This window comes from Cryptomeria japonica, chromosome 11 (assembly GCF_030272615.1).
Source record: "Cryptomeria japonica chromosome 11, Sugi_1.0, whole genome shotgun sequence".
NCBI lineage: Eukaryota > Viridiplantae > Streptophyta > Pinopsida > Cupressales > Cupressaceae > Cryptomeria > Cryptomeria japonica.
The window spans coordinates 80,408,916-80,429,925 of record NC_081415.1 but is presented as its reverse complement, the minus strand read 5'-3'; the positions used below and the strand labels follow the sequence as shown (position 1 = coordinate 80,429,925).

At 34.8% G+C, this 21,010-nt stretch overlaps 1 protein-coding gene across 1 annotated transcript; it reads left to right on the top strand.

Annotated features, from left to right (window-relative positions):
• Positions 1–17,076: 17,076 nt before the first annotated feature.
• On the top strand, positions 17,077–20,041 carry LOC131079355 (pectinesterase-like). Its single transcript, XM_058017267.2, has 2 exons — positions 17,077–18,037; positions 19,344–20,041. The coding sequence occupies exons 1-2, from the start codon at positions 17,077–17,079 to the stop codon at positions 20,039–20,041; spliced, it is 1,659 nt and encodes a 552-aa protein (XP_057873250.2).
• The last annotated feature ends 969 nt before the right edge of the window (positions 20,042–21,010 follow it).

The following is a 21,010-nucleotide window of genomic DNA, read 5'->3' as shown; positions in this document are numbered from 1 at the left end:
TTGGGAGGAAATTTACATTCAAAAGAGGGGCTTGAATTTGCTAGACCCAAATCTGAGGGGAACAAGGATGTCAATTCTGAGTGGATAACAAGTGGTTGAAGTGTGATTTACCCTCTTTTGTAAATGAGAAAGTTGACTTGTTGACTATGTGGAAAAGAGAGGGGAAATGAGTGAAATGAGGAGTTACCACGGTCCCGATGACATTTCTCCAAATTTGTAGGGTAGATCCGCATCAGTCTAATTAACTCAGATCTAAAGTTACAGAACGATCCGTGAAACAAAAATGGTTCTTCTGTCTCTGCAAATGAAGCCCAAACTCGCAATTACAACTGCGCACCTACAACCTACACATAGAAAGAGAGAAAAAGGTGTTTGTGGATAGAGGTTTGCCTTAGTCAAACCCTGGTTGAGGAATCAACCTAGAAAGAAAGTAATTGCAATCACTTGAATGTAAATAATGGAGATGTATACCTTGTAGATCTGCAACTTGTTGATGATGATTGCTTTTCTTCTTGAGTGTAACCACAAATATTATATGAAATGGCATGTAATATGACAAAACCAACACACACACATGCTTGCAAATGAATGTTGAAATGTTGCTCCAATGGATGAATGAATAAAACTTGAATGCTTGAACGCTTGATGATGACCTTGAAATCTTGTATCTTCTCCTTATGCTCTATTATGTCCTCTTATGCTTTCATCCATCCTCCCTCCGTCCCTAAATGAGGGTATTGAATTAATTTTTATACATGCCTCAAGGATTAATTCTCAACCACTGAAGGCTAACAAAGAGGAATTACAAATCCCGAAGACAAGAAATGCATAGGAGATCAGGTAGACCAAACATAGGGCCACCCTAAGGGGTGAGGTCAGGTGGTATAGGAGCACCTAACCCAAACATACACCAGGAGGTTAAAGATCATTTCACTCATATTTGAGTTCATATGGTCATTTTAATGTATTTTGAGTCATTATGAGGTCATAAGTAAGGCTAAAAGAGCCAATTGTAATGAGTTGTCCAAGTTGTCCTAATAAGGTCTTGATTGGGTTTATGAGGTCAAATTTGTATAAATGTCATGAAAGGGTAAAAAATTTGTAAAAGGTCATTTGAATTCCATTCTAATGTATTTGGAAGGTTCATGTGAAGTCTTACAAGTTTGGAGTTCATATTCATCAAAGTTGTCATTTGTGGCATTAAGTGTTGTCAAGCAACAAACCATGTTCTAAAAGTTGCAAACCAAGGATGTAATTGGTCTTGAGAAGTTTTAACTGCCATATGGATGTGTGAAGATTATAAAAACCATCATTTGGTCGAATCCAATGGGTGTGTGTAATAGTGGAGGAAGGAAATGAATAACATTTGAAGTTTTTACACACTCCACATTGTTTTCTAGGTATTGCAGTTTGATCATTCATGTTTTTATTTATGAAAAATCATTTGTATACATTGGAAATGTATTGGATATGATAATGATATGAGTTAATTTTTTTTTTTCCTTTGGTTTCATTTAATTTCAATCATTTTGAATCAAGTTATGCAAGATTTGGTGAAAACTGTCAAAAAACCCTCCAAATTGGGGTTTGTGGAGAGTTTCACTAAAATATTTTAAATGCACCATTGGAAATTGTTGTAAATTTGGTGTTTGATATAGGTTTGAATTATATTTCAAATTAATTCAATTTCAATGTGATTGGTTAAGTAATTTATGAGATATATGATGCCCTAGGCGGATTGGGAATGCAAATTTCTTGTTTTTTCTATAACAGTCAAAATGGTCTCGGTGAAGAGACCATAACAAGTAACTAAACTGTTGGATTGTTCTCAATTTTGGATATAGTTTTAGAAACCTTTTTTTCTACAGCCTCACTGAAGCGATCTTCAAAATAATTTTGGGTTGGAAATTTATTAATAATAGAGTCTAGCTCTATTAGACTGTCATTAACTGGGACAACATAATGCATTGTTTGGATCTTGATTAATGTTTAAAGGGTTATAAAATGATATGAAGGATTTGATATTGGACTGGTTGGTTGATAGTAATCTTGTTATATTCCTCAAACAAATCAAGTTTGCATATTGAAGATGATTTTGGGTCATTGAGCACCCTAAGATTGGGACTCCATGGTTGATAAAAGGTTCTTGGTTGGTTTTTCATGATGCTTTGCATCATCAGGGGTGCCATGCCCCTATCTTAGAGGGACAGGGGCACCACACCACTTTCCTCCCCTATTTTGGGCCCCAGATGGGATATAGAGCATCCACAAGACATGAAGGAGGAAGAGAGAAGGGTTGGAAATGCAGAAATAGGTCCTGGCTAAGGAAGGAGATGTCATCGCCAAGGTGAGGACCCCAAATGTGGTTACAATTGCAGGGGTCACAATTTTATGACATTACATTTAGCCCCCACTTAAGAGGGAGTATGGCTTATGCCACTACTGCTGGTAAAGTAGAAGAAAAGAGAGATGAATATGAGAGATGCAGAGCAATACCACAAGGAGTGTAAGACCCCACTAATATTGAGGAGCAAGAAGCCCCCAATCTTAGGGTCTTAACTCATACCAACATATTCAAGAGAACACAAACAAAAATCCACAAGACACATGAAACAAAGAAAAAGCATAAAAAGACACATGACAATAACAAGACACAAGACAACAAACTAACTAGCCGAAGAGATCTTGAGCTCTGATGTCTCAACAACTAATCAAGACACAAAGACCAATGCCATCACATACACATGGGCGATCACATAAAAGAGCAAAGGTGACATCATCCATGAACTATCAATAGTAAAACTATGAGTTCATGAGAGGAAGAAGAGAGAGAACATGAATACACATTTTGGTGATCCATGAGAAGAAAAGCGAAGAAGAAAGAAAACATGGATGCCTCGTCCCTAAAAATAGGTGATTCATGGAGACAAGGACATAGAAAATCTTGCCCCTAGAGCCTGTCTAGGTGATCAATGTAAAGAGAGATAGTGAGAACATCATTAGTTCCACTCAACCTCATGCGCATGTGTGCAAGTGAGGTTTGAAGCACCTCACAGGACTCTATGCCTGAGTATGCTACAACTTGTATAGAATGTATAGTACAAGTGTCAAGAAAGGTGTGATATCTTGCTCTAAGAGACCGTGCTTTGGTTCCAAGAATAATCACCCCACATAAAAGAAAAGTGGCGTCATCTCACTCTAAGAGACTATGCTCTAGTTCTGAGAATAACTCACTGTACAAGAGAAAAGTGATGACATCTTGATCTAAGAGGTTTCCCCTTGGTTCCAAGAATGTCTCACAGTACAAGAAAAAAAGAAGTGAAGACATCTTGCTCTAAGAGAGTGTGCTCTGGTTTTGAGAATGACTCATTGTACAAGAGAAAAGTGACAAAATCTTTCTCTAAGAGGTTTCCTCCTGGTTCCAAGAATGTCTCACTGTACAAGAAAAGAAGAAGTGAATAATCTCTCTCTAAGAGATCGTGCTCTGGTTTTGAGAATGACCCACTGTACAAAAAGTGACGACATCTTGCTCTAAGAGGTTTCCCTCTGGTTCCAAGAATGTCCCACTATACAATGCATGAGAGAATTATAGTACAAAGGAGTAGTATGGGTGGTCCCCCCTTGAGATTTCAACATAGATCAATGTTTATATCTTAAGGAAAGATGAACATACCTACCTTCATCACATAGAAGATATCTGCTATGCAACAATGTCATAAATCCAAGCAAGAGAGGGAATACTCTTCAAGAAAGGATAAGATAGTTGACAAGAGATGTTTGGCTATAGTGTTGATGCTATGGAAATGTGGACAAGAGCCAAAAACAAAGTTCAATGTTAGTATGTTAGTTCCAACCATAAAACCAAAAACAAAGAACTATAAACCATTTCTAAAGCACATCAAGAGAGATTAAAAAGCATAAATGAAACACGAATACAAGAAAAGAAAGGAGAAGAGTCTCCCTAAGATGATTTCATAATGCCTTTGTTGCTCCTCCCTTGTTTCTCTCCCCTCCAAGTTCCAAATGAGTGTAGCTCTCAACTTTTAACACTATCCATGGATGCCATATGAAGATTCAAGATGGTTATGAAAATGAAAACAAATGCTTATGCAAGTGCAAATGATTTACTATAAGAAAGCTCCTAATTAGTCTATGTGGATCTTAATAAAGTAAGAATGCAAAATGCTTTCCAATGCTCTCTAAAATGACTATAGGTTTGATGCACAAAAAGACTTCTGATCCTTTTCAAGAAAGAATGGGCTCTATTTATAGGGGAAATAGGGCAATAGATGGTCAAGATTGAGTAATCTTAACAAGGGCTAGGATTGAAAGTTAATCAATCCATGTGATGGCTTTCAACCCAATCCCATGATGACAAGTGTCAACATGAGATGGCTTGAGAGGAGAGGGAAGAGGCTTTAAATGCTTGAGATGACCTGAAGGTTACCCTAGGAGGGTTTGGTTAGGCTTGAGTTAGTGAATAAAGATTTTATCTAGGGGTAATGGTTTTATCCAATGGATAAACTCTTGTGTAAGAGTTAATAGGGATAACCATGGTCATAGAAATGAATGCTTGAAGAGACCCATGAGTTAAATGAGGGTTGATTTAGAGGGAAAACCTCTAACCATATGGGTGAGTTGAGTTAACCATTAATGGTTATGAATACTTTGGGGACAAATTTTTAAGAGTCCTTCCAAATTTGGGGGAACTCAACAAGTTATCTTGTTGAAGACATAAAGCCTTTAATGCATTTCAAAGACTTTAGAGGCTTTGAGAAGTGACTTCTCTTTGCTTAGGAATGTGACAATAATTAGGGAGGGGGATTAGGCTAAATTGGAATGGATTTAGAAGAATCTAGAAGGTGGTTATAAGAGTCTAGAAGAAAGTTACTAAGCAAGTGGGTTTGGTGGGTGAGAGAAAATAGGATTTTAATTAAAATAAAATTCATTTATTTCAACTAAAATTGTGCAACTTGCATTTGTAGGAGAATGCAAGTGGGGTGGGATTTTAAATAAATATTGATTTATTTAAAAGGGGAATTTGATTTTTGTTTTTAAATAAATATTGATTTATTTAAATGAGAGGAATGAGGGAAATTAAATAAATTAAATTTATTTAATAACTTGGTTATAGATAGGGATTTTAATTTATGTAATTTATTTAATTAAAATAGCAGAATGGGGATTGAATGAATTAATTAAATGTGAATTTAATTAATAGAGGAATATTAGTGTATCAAATAAATATTAAATATTTATTTAATCTAGTGGACAGATTTATGCGTCTACAAGTGTAAAGGTGATCCTTGGAGGAGAAGAGATCTTTGTTGAAAAAACATCTACCCCCAAGAGGAGTTGTCTTAGACAAATATAACGTCTTCTAGAACAAGAAAATGAAAGAACAAGAATGCAATCCTTCCTCCTACTTCTAGGTGAAAGGGATTCTTGGTGAGGGATGACTCACGTTTAGCCCCCAGAGGGATGGTTGGATGTATCATAGTTGTATATTACCAAGTGTAAAAGAGGTCGTAGTCAAAGATGAACATCTCTTGTATAAGAGAGAATCCTTAAGCCAATAACCAAAAATTATGCACAAGGAATGACATCAAGTATTAGAACTCACACCATCTACTTAATAGGGCAAAGTGGATTCCTAGAGAAAGAGAGAGAGAAGGATCATTGCCCCCCAAGCTAAGGGACCATGAGAAGAGCTTACACAGTCTACTAGAGAGAGATTAAATATAAGAAAATATGCAATGAATTTAGATGAACACATGCAAGAAAAGACATCAGTAAATGTAAAATACACCTCTCAAGAAGTAGTAATCCTCAAAAAGAAGAGAGAAAAAAAAATCATACATTCCCCAAGGGGGATTAATCATAAAATCATACCATTGTAAGAAATGATAATCACATATGAACAATGTAGCCCCTAAAGAAAATAATAAGAAGAAAGAAATTGGAAATGAGTGAAAATCCTTCCCCCCAAGTGAGGAGAACAAGGAGAAATATTGCACATTTTTTGATGGTGATTAGTTTCTAGTGATATGCCATCCTAGTGGAAAAAATCCTCTCAAGAAAAGGATACATACCTCCCAAGAGATCATTCCCTCCTAAGGGGCATATCATACTTGTGAATAATCGAAACCATAGAAGAGGTAATATTTCCAAGAGAATGAAGGAAAGAGAAGAAGTGCAATGCTCATTAAAAGATACCCCTGTCCAAGAAAAGAGGGAAACCAAAGAACAACTGTATCCTTGCATAAGAATAACCCTATGGCAGAAAAGAGATCTAATAATGAATGATGCACAAGGATAGAAATAAATGTATAGAAAGAAGAATAAAAAAATGGACTTCATGTTGCTGCCCCAAAGTGTGTTAAAGTGAAACAATACCACCTCTAATGATAAAGAGTCCGTGTTAAATGGGCTAATTATTCCATAGGGTGAAGAGCAACATGAAGGGAAAAGAAGTGCTAAGGCATGATGTTTTTACCAAGAAATATAACTACATCCCCTGTGAGACAAATGTGTGCAAGATCATATTGTAGTTGGAAAAATTTATTAAATGCAAAACTTTTTCCAAGAGAATGTGAATATGAATCATGAAAAATGCAATATTCAATACCTTTCACTTTCTTAAGATTTTTTTTTAAATTTTGAGAAGGAAAGGAAATGTTCTTGTCATATTTCAACCTCCAATAGGTTCTTGCAGCTAATCTGTCAGGATGGTAAATATCGTCTTCCCATGAAGAAGAAGGTTTGTTAGAAGAAGGAGTTTCATTATCCACAATCTAATTTTGCCACTATCTATGCCATCTTGAATAGATTTTTGAAAATCAGCACAATCATTAGCATTATGGTCATGGGCTTTCAATGAAATGAACAAAAAAGATGCTTTGAAGAAGAAGCATTCTTGCGGGATTTCTTAATTTGTTGTTTTTGAAGGTAATATTTAAAGTTTTGAAGTCTAAGGAATTCATCCATAGAAAGAAGGGTACCACTTCCTAGGCCTCTTGTAGTAGTTTGTGTAGGAGGGTTTATAGGGACATGAATTCCATGCTCAAATTTCCTAGTTCCTTGTCCTTTAAAACCTTTTTTTGTAATTATATGAAAATCACGACTATAAGAATGTTGCAATTGACTAGATGGAGGAACAAGATCATGAATTTATTTGAAATTTGATGTATAAGGAGGTAGAAAATGATTTTTTAGGTGGAGGAGTATCATGTGTAATGACAATCCCTTTGCCTTTATCAAGCTTATCCTTTTTGGAAGATTGAGGAGGAACATCTTCATAATCTAAAAGCTCATTTTTAGTGATTTCTATGTGAGGAGAAAGGTCATGAATAAAATGCATGACATCATCCTCTCTACATAGACTTTGATGTTGAAGATAGGTCCTAGGAGAATAAGGAGGATCTAAAGATGTAAGAATGTTGATGTTGTCATATTGCCCCCCTTGCTCAAGGGTGTGTCTAGAAGAAGAAGATGGATCTATATTACTTTCCAATGTTTTCTCTCTTGTAGAAAGATCATTGGGTAAAGCATTATATCTCATTTCTTTCACACAAGATACCCTAGGAGAGGTACAAGAGTTAGGATCTTTTGGTTTAGGATCTACAAAATCCTTAAGGTGATAAACATAGGAAATGCATGTTGTTAACAACATCACCATAATGCAACATAAATGATACATGAAAGCTTTGAGATCTAATGGAAAAGAAAATAATTTGGAAATTGTAACAACACAATATGACCAAGTGCTATGAAGAAAGAGAAGCAAGAGGAAATGGAAGAAACTCTTATCCAACACATGATAAATATATGCAAAAAATAATGTAATCACATGTGAAAGAGAAACTAAATCCAATTTATTAATTTCCATTAAAAGTCTCTTAAGTGAAATATGAATTTGCTGGAAAAGCAGATCTAAAATTAAGACCCTTTTATGAAAAATTAATTTTAAGATGTGACTTTGATGAATTTTGAATTTGTGTTTGACCTTAAAAAGTGTTAAAATTGATAAAGTACTCTGATTTTTTGGATATGAGCAGAAAAATACAGTCAATTCCGTCTCCCAAAATTTTAGGAAAAAGCCGAGGACCCTGGCGGGAACGCACATGGTCTGACCAACTTTTTTCAAAATTTTCAGGGATGATAGAGAATATGATTTTAATGTGGAGTCCAATAAAATAGTCAATTTGGAGATGTCTAGATTGTTCAAAATTGCAGTCAAAGGTCGAAAATGAAAAGATCTTAAAAATTAGGGTTTTATGATTTAACCTCTGAATTTTTAGAATAAAGAGACAGATTTGAATTGCGATTTTGAAATAGAAATCAGATTTGTAACAAGAAATTACAATTTTGCACTTAACAAGCTTAATTTTATCAAAATGAAAAATATGGTTTTTAGGCAATTAACCTCTAAAATTTGCAAATAGATCAAACTTGAAAAATGAAAATTGGAAATTTAAATTGCAATTAATTAGATCTAGGAATGAAAAATTAGAATTAATGTGTAACACGTCGGGTTCACCAAAATGTAAAATGGAAAATTGGATCCTAGTGACTCCCCACCTAGGAGAGAGAAAGGAAGCCACTAGGATGATTTTCACTTGGGAGGAACTTTACATTCAAAATCAGGGCTTGAATCTGCTAGATCCAAATCTGAGGGGAACAAGGATGTCAATTTTGAGTGGATTGCAAGTGGTTGAAGTGTGATTTACCCTCTTTTGTAAATGATAAAGTTGACTTGTTGACTATGTTGAAAAGAGAGGGGAAAAGAGGAGTTACCAGTTCAGGATCGCGTCATAACTTTGGATCTAAGTTAATTAGAATGATGTGGATCTACCCTTCAAATTTGGAGAAAAGTTGTCTGGACCATGGCAGGAATGTACATGGTCCGCCACAAAATCCGTGAAATGAAAAGGGTTCTTCTATCTCTGCAAATGAAGCCCAAACCCGTAATTATAGCTATGCACCTACAACCTACATATAGAAAGAGAGGAAAAGGGGGTTGTGGATAGGGGTTTGCCTCAGTCAAACCCCAGTTGAGGAATCAACCTAGAAAGAAATTAATTGCAAATGCTTGAATGTAAACAATGGAGATGTATACCTTGTAGATCTGCAACTTGTTGATGATGACTGCTTTGCTTCTTGAATCTAACCACAAATATTTTATGAAATGGCATGTAATATGACAAAACGCTAACACACACACATGCTTGCAAATGAATGTTGAAATGTTGCCCCAATGGATGAATGAAGAAGACTTAAATGCTTGATGATGACCTTGAAATATTGTAACTTCTCCTTATGCTCTATTATCTCCTATCATGTGTTCATTCGTCCTTCCTCCATCCCTAAATGAGGGTATTGAATTCTTTTTTATACATGCCTCAAGGATTAATTCTCAACCACCAAAGGCTGATAAAGAGTAATTACAAACCCTGAAGACTAGAAAAGCATAGGAGATCGAGAAAATTGAACATAGGGCCACCCTAAGGGGTGAGGACAGGGGTGCCATGCTCCTATCCTAGGGGGACATGGGCACCACACCCCTATCCTACCCTATTTTGGACCCCAGATAGGATATAGAGCAACCACAATACATGAAGGAGGAAGAGAGAAGGGTTGGAAATGCATAAATAGGTCCCGATTAAGGAAGGAAATGTCATTGCCAAGGTGAGGACCCCAAATGTCGTTAAAATTGCAGGGGCTGCAATTTTATGACACTACAGGTTGCAAAAGGCTACTCTTAGGTTGAGGGTTTTGATTATGGTGAGATATTTTCTCTTGTTGTAAAAATGAAATCCATTAGATTTTTTCTTTTTATTGTTGCTGCTTATGATTTAGAGGTTGAGAAAATAGATGTGAAAACTGCTTTCCTTCATTGTGATTTGGAGGAGGATATTTATATGACACAGCCAGAGAACTATGTGGTGAAAGGTAAAAGTAATTTGGTTTGTAAATTAAAGAAATCTTTACATGGCCTCAAATAGATTCCTAGGAGTTGGTACCATATATTTGATACATATGTGTCGAGTTTTAGATTTGAGTGTTCAAAATCAGATCACTGTGTTTATTACAAATCTAATGGTGATCGTTTCCTATACATTGCATTGTATGTTGATGATATGTTATTCATTTGTAAAGAGAAAGGTATGATTTTAGAACTAAAGTCTTAGCTCCCTACTAAATTTGAAATGAAAGCTCTTGGTGCAAAAAAGAACGTTCTTGGTATGGAAATTAGATGAGATAGAGTGAATAGAAAGCTATGGCTAGGCTAGAGTAAGTATGTGAATTCAATTTTGTGGAGGTTCAACATGCAAAATTGTAGACTATTGTGTGTTCCTTTTATAGTTGGAATAAAATTATCCATTGCAGATTATCTTACATCCCCATCAGAGATGGAAGACATGAGCAAAGTGCCTTACCAGAGTGTAGTTGGAAGTTTGATGTATGCTATGGTTTGTACTAGACCGAACATTTCCCAAGCAGTGGGAGTTCTTTCTAGATATATATTTAATCCTGGTAAAGTTCATTGGGATGCAGGACCAAAAGAGTCTTCAGATATTTGAAGGGTACCTCAGAGTATTCTTTGTGTTATCATGATAATTTGGTTGGAGATGTGATTTCCCTTGATATTCATGGTTATGTGGATTCAGACCGGGTATCTGATATTGATAGCAAAAGGTCAACCAATGCTTATGTGTTTACTTTATTTGGTTATGCAATTAGTTGGATGAGTAAGCGATAGGATATGGCTGCTTTGTCCACTACTGAAGAAGAGTATATGGCAGCTACTCGTGTTTGTAAAGAAGCCATTTGGCTTAAGAGATTGTGTTTAAATATTGAAATAAAACAAGGAGTGGTGATAGCATATTGTGATAGTCAAAGTGCGATCTGCTTAGCTAAGAACTTGATATTTCATGCCCGAACCAAGCACATTGATGTTCAGTATCATTTTGTCATAGATATGGTTGAAGATGGCAGGGTGAAGCTGGTTAAGGTAGAAAATTTAATGAATGTTGTAGATTCTTTAACTAACACTGTGATCACAAAGAAGTTTAGATGGTGTTTGGAGTCTATGGGTCTCATGGCCCCTAGAATTTAATTTATTGTGTCAAGCTACTCCCTTTTCTCTTGTAAGGTGTTCAAAAAGTGGGAGAATGCTGGGAAAATGGTGTCTCAACCTTGCATTTATATGAGGTTACTATTTATACTAAGATTTCATTTGAGCACGAAATGGTGTGAAATTCTCCCCAAAGCTTCTAGTTGGCTAGATAAGCATACCGACAAAGTTTCATCACAAGATCACAACTTGTTCTGAAGATATTAAAGTTTCCATTTTGGAGGGGTACAATGAAAGGTTTAAATTTAATTTTGGGGAATTTAGACCCTCTAAAATGTCCTAAAAAGTGGGTGTAAATGGTGTAGAAATTTATGAGGTGATAGATAACTTTGTGATCTTTCTGACACTTCAAACGGTTTGTCAATTAGACACACGGTTCACAAGTTATGGCCTCTGAAAGTTTGGACTCCTGAAATAGGAAACATAAATGAGATGTAAAAGGGAAGGACATGTGTTGATGAATGTTTTGACATTTCATAGGGCATCTAGATTGGAGATAAGGTCGGCTATACTTAATTGAGTGGTTTTAGCCCATGATTTTGTAATACCGTTTTATGGTTTCTTGTATTGCATCTCCTATATATGAGGTGCGTGAGATAGAGGTTGGGTGCAAGAGTCTTATGGCTATTGAGTTACCTCTGAATCTTTGATTATTGGTATTCCTGCAAAGAGCTTTCTCTGCAAGTATATTGTAATCTATTATTGATTTCTAAATAATATATTGAGCTACTTTTGGAGAGTGGGGTTTTCCTCTTGAAAGGGTTTTCCCCACATAAATCACTGTGTTATGGTATGAATGTTATTATGTCTATTTTTGTTAAAAAATTGTAATTGCTGTAATGATCTGTAAAAAAATTTATGCATTACTCTCCTCTCAAGGTTAGTGTAGGAAGTTTTTTTCGCTACTTAACCCCCTTACATTGCATAGACCACATTTCATGCACAAATTGAGAAAAAAATATTGATCATTGATAGAATATGTTCTAGCCACATAATGAAGATAAAAAGTAATTTCATCAATCTATTAAAGTGGAATGGCAGATCAGTAAGACTTGGCAACAATTTGATTGCAAAGATATTAAAAAAGGGAACTTTGAGTCTTAATGGTAGAAAACAAAAGAAATATGATGTTACATATGTGTAAGGTCTAAAACATAATCTTCTAAGCATCAATCAGATGTGTGAAAAAGGCTATAGTCTCTCATTCAATGTGGATGGATGTGAAATCAGAAAACAACCACTGGTTAGCTTGTTTTAGAAGGAAGTAGGTCTAAAAGTGATGTCTATAATCTTAGTGAGGTTAATGGAATTTTTTTTCTTGTGGGTTACCAAGATGAAAGTTGGTTATGGCATGGATGGACGAGTCAAATCAATTTTGACCATCTTGTGAATATCAGTTCCAATAAAGTAGTAAGAGACATGCCTAAGATTGCAAAACCCTCATGCACTCTTTGCAAGGAATGTTAGGAAGGGAAGTAGACAAGAGTACAAGGTTTTTGAAAAAGGAGTATTTGACTACAAATCTATTAGAGATGGTTCATACAAACCTATGTAGATAAATGAGGATAAAGAGTCTACAAGGTGACATGTATTTTATGATGCTTATTGATGATTTATCTAGGATGTCATAGAAAAGGTTGTTGAAGCTTGTTGAAAGTGCTAATGTGAAAATTCAAGAGACAATAAACTTTGATGAGACTTTAGATGAAGATGACAAAAATGGGTCATATTGAAACAATGAAGAACACATTGAAAGTGAACTTAAGAGGATAGTTGCAAAACCCCAACAAAGTATGTTTACAGAAATCATTATGAGAATTATACTCTTGGAGATAAAGATAGAAGAGTCCATAACAAAATAAGGTTAACTAGAGAAAATGAACATGTGCATCTTTCTTTTTTATAAAAAATTGAGCCAAGAGATTTTGCAAAAGCTAGCAAAGATGAGATTTGGATGGAAGCAATGGGATAAGAACTAAAAATGATTGAGAAGAATAAAACTTGGGATCTTGTTTGAAGACATAAAGACAAGAATTCCATTGGCACAAAATGGGTCTTCAGAAACAAATTGAATGAAGATGGAAAAGAGATTAATATTAGAAATAAGGCCAAACTAGTCTGTAAGGGCTATGCACAAGCAGAAGGAATTTATTTTGAAGAAGCATTTTCTCCAATAGCCAAATTGTAAACAATCAGAATGTTTTTAACCTTATCAACACTCAAGAACTTCAAGGTATATCAAATGGATGCCAAGTCATCATTTTTTTATGGATAATTTAGAGAAGTATACATTGAGCAACTGAAAGGATTTTAGTTGTTAGAGAATCCCAAATTTGCATGTAGATTGAAGAAATATCTTTATGGGCTCAAACAAGCCTCTAGGGCATGGTATTCAAGACTGGACAAGTATTTACAATAACAAGGATTGAAGAAAGGAATTATGGACAATAACCTATACATAAAACATTATGGTGATCATCAATTAATTATTGTTGTTTATGTTGATGACGTCATTTTTGGAGGTATTAGTGATGAAATATGCAAGTATTTTCCTAATGAAATGTAAAAGGACTTTGAGATGTTCATGCTTGGTGAATTATCATTTTTCCATGGTTAACAAATCTCTCAATAAGTTAAAGGTATATTCATAGTGTAAATCAAATATGTAAAGGATATGTGGAAAAAGTTCAAGATGGAAGATTGTAAACTAGTTAGCACACCTATGATTATAGAGTGTAAGATGAGTAAGGATGATGAGTCTTTCCTAGCAAATCAAACTCTATATAGATAAATGATTGGAAGTTTGTTGTATGCAATTGCTTTTAGGCTAGATATAATGCAAGCAATACGTATGGTTACAATATTTCAAGCCACATCTAAGGAGATTCATGTGAAGGTGACGAAAAGAATTTGTAGATATCTAAAAGCTACTTTGGATTATAGCCTGTGGTATCCCAAAAGTAAGAATTTTAATTTTACAACATATATTATAGATGCAAATTGGGTTAGAAGTGTTGATGACTTGAATATCACTAGCACGATGGTGCATTATTTCTTGTTGATAGTCTTATGTCATGGTTCAACAAGAAGTAGGACTGAATACCTTTATCAACAAAAATAGAGTATGTTGCAATAGTTTCATGTTGCACTCAAATACTTTGGATGAGGCAAATCTTAAAAGACATGAAAATTTAGTTGTTATCACAAAAGCCTGCACCCTTATTGAGCTTTCAACTCAACTCAACAATCTTGTGATACATTGGAACACCTCTAGGTCATGCGTAACTTGTAGTGGAGATGGACTGAGCAAAAGAAAGCTAGTTCCTTTTATATTCTCCCCTAAAAGTACTTGACTTGCTAAGAAAAGGGAAAGAAAAAGGCTTTGAAAATGGCCTATAAGTACTACTAAGGTGAAATTAACATTAACATGTTAATTTATTATTTTTTACATTATTCTACATTGTGCACTAGTAATTCCTAATAGATTACACATATTTTTCTTAAATTACCTAAAAGTACAGGTGCAATTGCACACAATTTCTTAAAATTAGCTTTAATTGTGTGGATAATTGCATTTTTTCCCCTCAAATTAATTATAATTGCATGGGTGATTGAGCAGATTTTCCCTAAATTACCTATGATTTCTTTATCAACTATACACATTTCCCCCAAATTTGTTATAATTGTGTGGGTAATAGATCACGTTTTCCCTTAACTAACTATAAATGTACGAAATATGAAATCAAAATAAGGAAAAGCTGTGTAAAATGGCAAGGAATCACAATAAAAATAGTAAGAATTCTTGTTATATTATGGAGGTGATTAAAACATATATGTTTTAAAAAAATAAAAAATTTGAATATTATCTAAATAAAAAATTGACCCAATCATATCAAGTTAGTTGGACACAAAATAGAACAAACATCATGATTACCAGGTCTTTTAAAAGTTTAAATATCTATGCTAGGGTGAATGTATTCTACATACAAAGAAAACTCTATCGAATTTGGTTGAAAGGATCTACTAAAAAATGCATATAACTCATCAACTTCGAGATGTTAAAATATGTGAATTCCCTAGCCCTCAAGCCATTGCATGGTAGAGTAAAATTGCAAGAGCCTATGAAGAGTACTTAGCTAATGGCACATGATGTTTTATAGTTGTGTAAAATCTTAAGTCATATACTCCCGGTTGCTAATGGCACATGATGTTTTCTAGTTGTGTAAAATCTTAAGTCATATACTCTTGGTCGCTAATGACACATGATGTTTTCTAATTGTATAAAATCTTAAGTCATATACTCTTGATCAAGTTTTTGTTAATCATTTGTAAGATAATTCTTTAATTTTTGAAAGTAATTAAGAAATCTTTAAATGAGACAAATAACTAGAAAAGTCTTTAATAATAAGGTGTGGGATGTGGCATAATCTTAGCTCTAAGATGCAAGATGTCAATCAAATATACAATACTTGCACAAGGTTGAAAACTAGGTTTAGTTAGCCTTTAATGAAACACACGTTGTTGGAATACAAATGATCACTCTACCTCACTTAAGCACAATAGTTAAGGTTGTAGGTTAAATCACTAAGGGTGCTAGGATGTAGAGAATTAAAGTGATGCCATAGTGTCACCTCCTATTGGCAAGTCCATAATAGTTGTGGGCTAGTTGTGGGCATAATTGTTAGCCAATGGAATACTAGTGATCACTCTACCTCACTTAAGCACAATAGTTAAGGTTGTAGGTTAAATCACTAAAGATGCTAGGATGTAGAGAATTAGAGTGATGCCATAGTGTCATCTCCTGCTGGCAAGTCCATAACAGTTGTGGGCTAGTTGTGGGCATAATTGTTAGCCAATGGAATACTAGTGATCACTCTACCTCACTTATGCACAATAGCTAAAACAGTGAGATGTAGAGAAGCAAAAGAATGTAAGTGTTATCCACCTACTCTATCACACAACTACAGGCTTTTCAAATTCCTAAAGCCCATAGGAGTTGTGGGCATAGTTGTCAATCAGTGGATTGAGTCCACATGTTGGGTGAGCTCCATAAAATCCTCCGACATATCAGAAGATCACAAGCAAGAGGTTAGGATGATCTTTGGTTTTTCTACAACTGTAGAAGAGATTGCAGTAAGTCAAGATTTCATCCCGTGTCGGTGGGTCCGAGTCTTTCAAATTGTCACTAGTGGAACATCAAGAAGCCACATCCTCTAAGGAGGAGCGATCTAGCAATCCCACAATGAACGTTGCTCCCTTTGATTTGACACCATCGAGATGTTGTCAAGAATCTGTTAGAGGATTAGAAAAATCTGGCAAGCCTAGACTACTTTAATAACAGATAGCTACTTTGGATGGTGCATTCAAAGAAGTGCGATCCTTTGGATTAGTTCCTTGTACTTCACAGCCACTTCCATAGTTTAAAGTTTTTATTCTTGTATTGTCGTGGAGAGAGGAGTGGGAGAACGAATGAGAACAGATACATCGAATTTTACATGCAGAAAGACTGCAACGCACGGACACTTTATAAAATATATTTTGGTGGTCAATGTAATCTTGCCCAATCATGTTCTCGCTTGTTCAAGCATCTAAAACAAATGATTATTAATGTAGTATAACCCATTTATTTAATCTATAAATTAAAGAATGAATGGTTCTGACATTAACAATCACAGAATCTATCCAGTGGGTGTGTGGACATTGTAAGACATTCAAATGACGAGCTCAAGATTTTCCTCCGTGACAAAGATGATATCATATTAAACTCAAATAAAAAGCTGCAATTTAGTCTATATGCACAAAATCCAAATATATCTTTGAGCATCTCACGTCAAAGATCTCCTCACATGGGCATTCCTCTCTCTTTGATTCTTTTGGTCTGTATAAATAAACATCTGAATGCCAAATCAACGCAGTGTGGTAGGATTAATTTGAGAGAAATGGCTACTAAATTGCTTTCTTTTGTTGTGGTACTACTTGTGTCGATTTCTCAAACTGAATCAGATTCTACTGCAAATCTAGTTGAGTCTGCCTGCGAGTTGGCTGTGGATCGAAAATACTGCCAATCTGTTCTTTACAAAAACCCACAATCCCTACTAGCAGGCCCTCAAAATATCACTCAAATTGCCTTCCAGATGAGCATAGGTGAAACCCAAATGGTTTCAAGCTTCATTCTTACTCAATTAATGAATGCTGACCAGAGCCAAGCCGTCGATGACTGTAGGAAATTGAACGATCTTACAATGGATTACTTGACGAAGGCTCTGTCAATCTTGACAGAATCTTATTTGGACTGGATCAAAGCAACGGATATTCAAAGTTATCTGAGTGCTGCCCTGACAAACCAGGTAACCTGTCTGGACGGTCTGACTGAAGCAAATTTAAACCTATGCTTGGTTTCTTTCACAGATTATATTTCTAGGGCGTCGCAATCTGTGAGTAATTGTTTAGCTTTGATAAATAAGTTTTGGATCGAAGAAATGGATTTTCAACAGAGCTCTGTGCGCAATCGACGCCTGTTATCTCACGCCCATCATGTTGGTCGCGTCGACCATGATCTCCTGCCGTTTGACGGTGGATTTCCATCGTGGATGTCTCGTGGGGACAGAAGATTACTTATGCAGACTGCAAAGGGCGTCAAATTGACGGGCAATGTGGTGACGGTGGCGAAGGATGGTAGCGGTGATTATACTAATATTACTGCTGCCATTAACGCAGCTGCAGACATGAGTGAGAACCGATTGGTTATCTATGTGACCGCAGGAGTTTATAAGGAATGTGTTAATGTGCCGCTTAACAAAGATAATATTATGCTCATCGGAGATGGAATAGACGCCACTGTAATTACTGGCAGCAAAAGTGTTTCAGATGGCTGGACTACATTCAGTTCTGCAACTCTCGGTGAGTTTACTAAGCTTAGCTTTGTTTTCGAAGATTTTCTTGTAGAATAGAGCAGCCCAGTTTTTCGTTTTTGTAGGAAGAGCTTATCAATCCTCTAAGTTCTGTGAAAACTAAATTTAAATTGAGTAGTCTGGTACAAAAGTATGGCATACATATGGATCGATCAAGATTTTCATTCACTGGTGGAGTGTCCTATCAATTAAGCTATTAATTTTTTTTATTTGAATTCATCATTAGTATTTGGATTATTTTAAGCACCACCCTTAAGGCACATTGTGAGTTCTTGGGGCTGGTATCATTTGTCGAGTTGTCTATATACATCCAAAACATTCAACTATATTTATAAAACAGTTAAAAATCAGAATATAACAGATTTTTTTTGTTCATATAGATTGGCTAGGACTTAAATCTAGGATCTTCGATTTACCATTGAGAACTCAACCAACTAAGCTATTAGCCTTTCTTTGGCCAGCCCATCGTTAATCCAAATGTGAAATTTCCAACAAAATAATACTATAATCTCCATTGCATGAATTGGCTTCCACCTATACAATTTCTTTTTTTAAGTAAGTTGAATTTGAGATAGGTTTTGTTCTATTATCTTTGCACATTTTTATCTAGGACTCGTACCTAGGACCTTCCATTTATTGTTGGAGTACTCTAATTATTGAGCTACTAGCCCCTCTTTGGCCAGCCAAAATTGTTGATCAAAGTAAGACTTATTAACAAGACCTTCCCTTAAGCCACATTGCGAGTGTTTGGGGTTCCTAGTGTAACTATAATACCTTGAGCTACAACTCATATGTACTACTCAGAACTCAAATCAAGAATCTTCCATTTGTATTTCTAAAATGCTCTACCAACTGAACTATTAGCTCCTCTTTGACTAATCCATCATAAGACTTATTTTCAACTGTAACATCCATCTCCATAGACTCATTTCCACCCATGTACAAATATATCTAGAATCTAAAAAATATTTGTTCTATTAACTAAATGAATACACAACGTTCTTGAATCATTATTGCATACACAAAATCTATCTAGCCTGAGCGAGTATTGACGCTGGTTGTCCTTACCATTTCGTTTATCCATTCAATTCAACCATTTTGTACAGTTGTAGTATCAACCATGATCGTTTACTATGGAAGCAAGTCAAATCCCTCTTCATTGCTTGGGTTTCTTTTCAAATAATATAGCAAACATTCATATGGTACAGCTTGATATATCAAAACCGCATTAATCTGTGTACTGGTCTCCATCTTTGTATCTAACTCTCGTGTCTTCCAAAAATGTCAAAATGCAGCCACATTTGGGAAAGGTTTTATTGCAAGGGACCTCACTATTGAGAACAGAGCAGGTCCAGGGAAACAACAGGCCGTTGCTCTACTGGTGGCCTCAGATCTATCTGCATTTTATAGGTGCAGCATTAAGGGATACCAAGACACTCTCTACGCACATTCCCTTCGTCAATTCTATAGAGAATGCAATGTTTATGGTACCATAGATTTCATATTCGGCAATGCAGCAGTCATATTTCAACAGTGCAATCTTGTGGCACGGAGACCTTTGGACCACCAGCAAAATGTTTACATAGCTCAAGGAAGAACTGATCCAAATCAAAATACAGGAACATCCATTCATAACTGTAAAGTCATTGCAGCCACTGATCTTGTTCCTTTTATCGATTCTATCCCCACATATCTTGGGAGGCCATGGAAAGAATACTCTCGCACTGTTTACTTAGAATCCTATATAGGTAGTTTAATCCAGCCAGTTGGGTGGTTAGAATGGTCAGGTAGTTTTGCCTTGAGCACATTGTATTACGGTGAATATAATAACCAGGGTCCGGGGGCAGATACGAGTCAACGAGTAACATGGCCTGGTTATCATTTAATGAAGCTCAGTGATGCTCAAAAGTTCACCATAACTTCTTTCCTCTCTGGGAGCTCATGGTTACCTACAACATCTGTACCCTATTGGGGAAGCTTGCTTTCAAAGTAAACAATCATATAGCCCACTCTTGGAAAACTGCATCAATTCTTTTCTCTCTCAAACCTTTAAATTAGCCTTAACTTTTTCATATTATATATTTGTAAATGCATTTGAGTTAATGATATCAGATTTTCATAATTCAGAATTTGATTTTATTTGTAGATTTTTGATTTCGATTATATAATAATTTTTGAAGCAATCTAATATTTGAGTTTCTTAATAAACAGTAGATCAAATGCACATAAAAAGATAGCAATGAAATTGTTTGAAAAAAAAATGCTGATAATCTTGGATTTATGGTGATAACTTAAAAGTTTGAAATTATGGTGATAACTTAAAAGTTTGAATGATGCACATTTTTAAATATTTATTTTAATATGTTTTATTATCAATTTAGTAGAATTTTGTATTCTATTCAAGTGAAAGTGAATGGAGAGAAGGATAGATTATTTTATTAATATTTATGAAAGTAGATTGACAATGCAAATGTATATGATTTTTGTAATTAGTTAAAAAAAAAAATAATAATAACACATTTTAATAACATTTTAAATAAAAATGAATTAAGTCAAGAGACATGGTTTAAAATGATTCGAAAAAGTATTTTATATGATAATTATGAAAGAGTATTGGAAAGAAGAATTGTTTAGAGTTAGCATTTTTTATTTTAATATAAATATATTACTTTTAAAGTAAAAAAATATTTTTATAAATTCTATAACAAACAAAATAAATACATCAATTATTTTGATATTTAGTAAACATATTAATTTTAATTTTAAATAAATTAATTCTTAAATGAATAAAAATAGTTATATAATTTTTATTTCAAAAAAAATCTATCTAAAAGATGTAGAGAGCCAGAATCTTAAGATGTTCATAAGTCATAAAGAACAAATTTAATATAACATTTCTACAGATAAATATTATTTGACATTATTTAGATAGATGCATTTAAGATATTTATTTTATTATAAT

Bases quoted from the DNA above. Each gene is read 5' to 3' on its own strand.
- LOC131079355 (XM_058017267.2), top strand. From the start codon at position 17,077: ATGGCTACTAAATTGCTTTCTTTTGTTGTGGTACTACTTGTGTCGATT. The intron at 18,038-19,343 runs GTGAGTTTACTA...GTCAAAATGCAG, and splicing joins ATTCAGTTCTGCAACTCTCG to CCACATTTGGGAAAGGTTTT.